Below are 6,356 nucleotides of genomic sequence, written 5' to 3'. Positions count from 1 at the left end.
CTCTCACTGGGGTACAGTCCCACACACACTGACTCTCACTGGGGTACGGTCCCACACACACTGACTCTCACTGGGGTACTGTCCCAAACACACTGACTCTCACTGGGGTACTGTCCCAAACACACTGACTCTGGGGTTTGGGTTCCTATACAAGGTGAATCTGGGTTACCGAAGTTCCAATCTGATACTGTCTGAATGGAAGGTAACCTAATCTCTGAAATAAATTGAAGGTAATATGGACCATCAGCGAATGATACAGATCAGTGCCATTAGTGGGATTATGATTTGCATTGTTAGGAATTTCTAAACAAATGCTCCATGCTGTTCTCTACTTGATGTTAATCTGAAATGAATTTCACTGCCCTCGGCTCCTCTCGATGATCCAGCTGTTCCTCTGTTATAAATGTGATTATTTGTCCTCGTGTCTTCAGTGATCCTGTGGTCAAATACAAATTTTCCTGTCTATTTTTATTGAAATATTTGACAATTTTGTTTTCATAACTGCAACTTTTTGTGTATGATTTCTGTTAATATAGGTGCCAGAATATGGCAACTAAAACACATTTGACTGTATTTTTGGAACAATAAGATTGACAATAAATTATTATTCTATTCTATTTCAACCGGTCTGTCTGGTAATCTTCTGTGTGTGAAGGAATGCTACTGACAACTTTAAATTGATGATCTTTTTTAAGTCCTTTGACCAGAGAAAATAGCTTTTCCCTCTTTGTACTTCATCAAAATCCAAAGTAATTTAAATACCCTCTCAGCTTTCCCTGCTGCAGTAGAAATAGTCCACAGGATCTCAGAATGGGTCCAGCACAGGGCAGGCAGTTCAGCCCGTCATTTCTGTACTGTACAAGCAATTGACTTAGTGCTACCTCCTGTCTCGTCTCAGAAACCCTGCAAATTCTTCCTTTTCAGATAATACCCAATTCCCTTTAGAAAGCCTTGATTGAAGCTGCCTCCACCACTTATTCGGCAATGTGTTCCGCTGAAAAAGTTTATCCTGATATCACCATTACTTCATTTGCCAATTAACTTAAGTCTGTGCCTGCTCATTCTTGATCCTTCAGCCAGTGTGATCAGTTTTGCCCATCTCCTCTGTCCAGACTCTGCATGATCTCTGCCAAATGAATCTCCTCTCAGCCTTCTCTGAGGAAAACTTCTAACTTGAGCAGAAATGTTCTAACTTCTCAAGTTCTCTATGTAACTGAAGCTCCTCATCCCTGGGCTCCTTCTTGTGAATCTTTTCTGCACCTTCTCTCATCTCCTCGCATCTTTCCTAAAGTGTGTGCTGCCTGAAACAGGACACAGTGCTGCAGTTCAGGCTGAATCAGTGTTTTATCCAGCTCTAATATAACTACAATTTACCCATATCGGGGCTTGATTCCCATTAGATTTTGCATTTGTTTGAACTAGGCACATTCTGCTAAAATTGATCAGGCTGCCACAAGCAATCACAGGTGTAAGCACAAATTAAATTGTTTTCAAATCGAGTTTTCATGATTTTAATCCTAGTTAAAAAAATAAATTCTCACAAAGCTGGAATCTCTAGTTCTTCGCAAGACTTGCCAATTGAGAAAATGAGACGGTGAGGTTTCTGGAGGTGTAACTGTTCCTGAAGACCCTCTTTACATTAACCTTTCCTTTTATGTTAAAGACACTTCTGGACACAGCAGAAAGCATTTTCCATGTTGGCAAATATTTAATTCATTAAGATATGTGCCAATAAAATGGTTTGATATAGCTCTGTAAAGTCATAGAGTCATACAGCATGGGAACGGACCTTTTAGTCCAACCAGTCCATGTTGACAGTACTCCCAAACTAAACTAGTCCCACCTGCCTGCTCCTAGCCCATATCCTTCCAAACCTTTCCTATTCGTGTACTTATCTAAATGTCTTTTAAAAGTTGTAAGTGTACCCACAAACTACCACTTCCTCTGGAAGTTCATTCCACACTCGAGCCACTCTCCAAAAGTTGCCCCTCATGTCCCTTTTACATCTTTCTCCTATCATCTTAAAAACATGCCCCCTGGTCTTGAAATCCCCCACCCTAGGGAAAAGACATCGGCTATTCACCTTATCCATGCCCTTCATGATTTTATAAACTTCCATAAGATCACCCCTCAACCTGCTACACTCCAATGAAAAAGTCCCAGCCTATCCAGCCTCTCCCCATAACTGAAACTCAAAGTCATTCTCAGAGAATTAAAAGCAAGTAACTTATTATTTAGTGGGATGGGAACGTTGTTGTTAAAGCAGGCATGTATTGCCCATTGTCCTGTTGGGTCAGGTGACAGTTAAGAATCAACCACATTACTGTGGAATCAGATTGATGTGAGACATAGAATATCAAAGCCGGAATAGGCCTTTCAGCCCTTTGGGTCTGCTATGCCATTCAATATGATCATGGCTGATGACTCAACTCAGTCCCCTTTTCTGCTTTCTCCCTTTGATCCTTTTAACCCTAAGAACAATATATAACACCTCCTTAAAAACATTCAATGTTTTGGCCTCAACAGGTTTCTGTGGCGGCAGAGAATTGCACAGGCTCTTCGCTCTTTGGGTGAAGACATTCCTGTTTATCTCAAACTTAAATGGCTGACTGTGTATTGTTAAATTGTGAACCCTGAAGTTTTACAGTGCCAGAGCAGATAAGAACAGCAGATTTCCTTCTTTACAGGACATCAGTCCTGTATGGATTTTATGACAATCGATTATAGTTGTTATGATCACTATTTCCTTATTATCTTAAAATTCTGGATTTATAACTGAATTTAAATTACACCTGTTGCTGTGGTGGGATTTGAATTGATGTTGCCAGAGTCTAGGCCTCTGGTTTACTCGTCCAATGGCATTAATGGTCCACCACTGCCTCCTGCCTTGGAGAGCTTATGGAACAACAAGTAGTGTCCCTGCCTCTCAGTCAGAAGATCAGCATTTGAGTCCCAACCAGGATTTAAACGGCCAAAGAAAGTTGTTTCATTACACGTTGCAAACCCTTCCCCTTCATGACAATTGGCAAGTGCTAAGAGTGGGAGAGAAATGCGTGGCCATATGTGCCATAGAAAGAAAATGGAGTTTGTACCATCACCATCCATAGCTGCAGACATCAAAATTCATGTGAAAATGTATGTTGCCACAGAATCTCAGAGATTGTCAGATTCCCTGAATTAACATAACACACTACCACCACTAAAACTGTTGGATTGGAGACTTTATCATAATTTGTAATACACTCATTTCCAGCTGGATTAACCATACCAAGTCACCGCTCTTAAAATACTTCACTTGTTAATGGAAAGAAATCAGAGAATTATATTTTCTTACACTCCCAGTAGCACTGGTGCATAGAGGATTGCACATTTGTAATTCTATGAATGAGTTTCGGCAGAATTTTCAATTCACATTGGAACAGCAGCGCAATAACAAGTATAATTTTGGCCCTGGTTTAAAGTGCTTAAACACTAGCATGAGAACTTGAATGTTCCTCCTGTAATCCAGCACCCAAAACTGCCCTGAGTTCTCAAACTCTGACCTGACTGATATCTTATGCAATTCATGAAACAGAAATGTTGCTGAGTCAGTAAAGATTAACAATTAATGATTTACAGGGGAACAGTATGTTTATTTAAAAACATTTACCGAAAAGTCCTGTTTGGAATTGCCAACACACCAAGATTTGGGCTAAATGTTGGGTTTCAGGAGCAGAGGGTACAACAAGATAAACAGACGTGTGTTCATATGGTTGGACTTGAAGGAAAATCGATGAGATTGTTGTGTCAACCATTAAACATTACTTAAAATCAATAGAATAGTTTAAACAAAGTGTCCTGAAAAGCCAAACACAAGCTGGTTAAATCCTAAATTCTAATTACAGGCTTCAGCAGAATCTTCTCTTCAGCTATGAAGCCCATGATTGTACTTCTTGCCTGCTCCTTCCTCAGCACTGTATCTGCTGATCGAGGTAAGGCAATTGCTTTCTGAATTTCCTGATCTCTGTTGGCAGTGGTAGCTCCTCCTAAACCAGGGAGTTTGGATAAAGCAATAACTGACACAGAAATGGACTCACTCTGGAGCAAGATTTGTGAACATTCTTTTTCAGGATGTGGACATCGCTGGCCAGGCCAGCATTTATTGCCCATCCTTGATTGCCCTTGAGAAGGGGGTGGTGAGCTACCTTCCTGAATGACCAACTGTGTCTGTGGTGTAGGTAGACCCATAGTGTTGTCAGGGAGGGAGTTCCACAGTTTGACCCAGCAATTTGGTGAGCCAAATGCCCTTATTCCACACTGTAGGAGTTTTATGATTGTGTGATAGGTGTGGATCAGCGATAGTAACAAGTCAGGACTGTGCGTGGCTTGGAGGGAAGTTTGTAAGTAGTGGTGCTCCCATGAACCTGCCATCCTTGACCTTGCAGATGGTAGAGATCATTGGAAGGTGATGAGTGGTTTCTAATGCAAAGGGGTCTCTATTACAACTGCTCAATAGGCTGGTAAAAGGCAGCTTTCAGAGTACCCTCCTGCCAAACTGGAAACAGAATTCTTGAGGTTGTGTCATCGAAAGCAGCTGCAGTTTTAGCCATTGGGATTAAATGACAGATGAAGGGTGAATGGTTCCTATTATAAAACAGTAAGTTCTCCCCAGATAGAGAAATTCAAACAGCAGTGTCGATCTACACAGAACAGAGAGAAAAGATAAATCAGAAACAATGACATCGAAGGCTCAGAGGCTAGACCCTGCTTTGGGTCAGAAGGTTAGGGGCGAATCCCACTGATCTAATAAACTTCAACTCCACTTTCCTGCCTTTTCCCCATTAACCCTCGATTCCCTTCCTAATTAAAAATCTGCCTTGGATATACTTAGTACATTGACAGCCCAGTAGTGTGGACAGTTCTGGTTGCCCTGCTATAGGAAGGATATTATTAAATTGGAGAGGGTGTAAAGAAGATTTACCAGGATGTTGCTGGGAATGGAGGGTATGAGTTATGAGGAGGGGCTGGAAAGGCTGGGATCTTTATCCACTGGAATGTAGAGGTTTGAGGGGTGACCTTATAGAGCTTTATAAAATCATGAGAGGCATAGATAAGGTGAGTAGCCAAGGTCTTTTCCCCGGGTAAGGGAGTTCAAAACTAGCGAGCATTTATTTAAGATGAGAGGAGAAAGATTTAAAAGGGTCCTGGGAGTAATTCTTTCACACAGGGAGTGCTTAGTGTGTGGAATGAACTGCCAGAGCAAGTGGTAGATGCAAATACAGTTACAACATTTAAAGATTTTGGACAGGTACATGAATAGGAAAGGATATGGGCCAAACACAGGCAAATGGGACGAGTTGAGTTTGGAATTATGGATGAGTTGGACCGAAGGGTCTGTTTCCGTGCTGCATGACTCTATTATTCTGAGAAGAAATTCTTCCTCACTTTTGATCGCCTTGTTCTGAAATGATGCCTCTGGTCCTAGACACGCCATCAAGGGAAAACAACCTTTCCGTATCTACCCTAAGAATCTTGTATATTTCAGATAAGATGTTAACTTGTAGTGCCATCTGTGTATTCCACTGAGTGTGAAAGGTTCCATGTTACTAATCACAGATCAGCAAGTGCTTTGGATCCCTCAACTACCTATCCACCAAGCCACTGTTTGTGAGATCTTACAGTGCACAAAATGGCTGCTCTGTTTGGTATTTCACAAAGTGACTGGTTTCATTGGCTGCCTGTGTTGTGATAGAAACTGGTTCAGATGATTTACAGTCAGTATGTGGTTGTTGTTGTACAGGGTCCTGCGTTGGTCGCTGTGACCAGAGCTTCACTCCATTGGTGAAATGTCAGTGTGACAACTTGTGCAAATTCTACAGGAGCTGCTGCGAGGATTATGATACTGTTTGTAAAAAAGGTAACAAAACTACGCAGACACACACACACACACACACACACACACACACACACGTGCACATGATCACTTCTGACCCACCGACAGTGCGGCGCTCCCTCAGCACTGAACCTCTGACAGTGCGGCGCTCCCTCAGCACTGACCCTCCGATAGTGCGGCACTCCCTCAGCACTGACCATCCGACAGTGCAGCGCTCCCTCAGCACTGAACCTCTGTCAGTGCAGCACTCCCTCAGCACTGACCCTCCGACAGTGCGGCACTCCCTCAGTACTGACCCTCCGACAGTGCGGCACTCCCTGACCACTGACCCTCCGACACTGCGACACTCCCCCAGCACTGACCCATCAATGCAGTTCCTGAAGGGGCTGGCTCTCACTGGGATACAGTTCCTGAAGATGCTGACCCTCACTGGGATGCAGTTCCTGAAGGTGCTGACTCTCACTGGGATACAGTTCCTGAAGGG

At 42.7% G+C, this 6,356-nt stretch overlaps 1 protein-coding gene across 2 annotated transcripts in view; it reads left to right on the top strand.

Annotated features, from left to right (window-relative positions):
- The window catches only part of LOC109922506 (vitronectin), a 17,249-nt gene that overhangs the window by 2,162 nt on the left and 8,731 nt on the right, over nt 1-6,356 (top strand). The window contains exons 2-3 of one of the 2 annotated variants that reach the window (XM_048612599.1): nt 3,885-3,971; nt 5,780-5,896. In XM_048612599.1, the coding sequence (XP_048468556.1) occupies nt 3,911-3,971; nt 5,780-5,896 (178 nt within the window). In that variant the 5' untranslated portion in view covers nt 3,885-3,910. The remainder of the gene's footprint in view (nt 1-3,884; nt 3,972-5,779; nt 5,897-6,356) is intronic. The other variant, XM_020522555.2, reaches the window with a different exon arrangement.

Source organism: Rhincodon typus, chromosome 26 (assembly GCF_021869965.1).
Source record: "Rhincodon typus isolate 14 chromosome 26, sRhiTyp1.1, whole genome shotgun sequence".
NCBI classification, from domain to species: domain Eukaryota; kingdom Metazoa; phylum Chordata; class Chondrichthyes; order Orectolobiformes; family Rhincodontidae; genus Rhincodon; species Rhincodon typus.
Note: the sequence above shows the minus strand (reverse complement) of the source record. Positions and strands in the feature narration are given on the sequence as shown.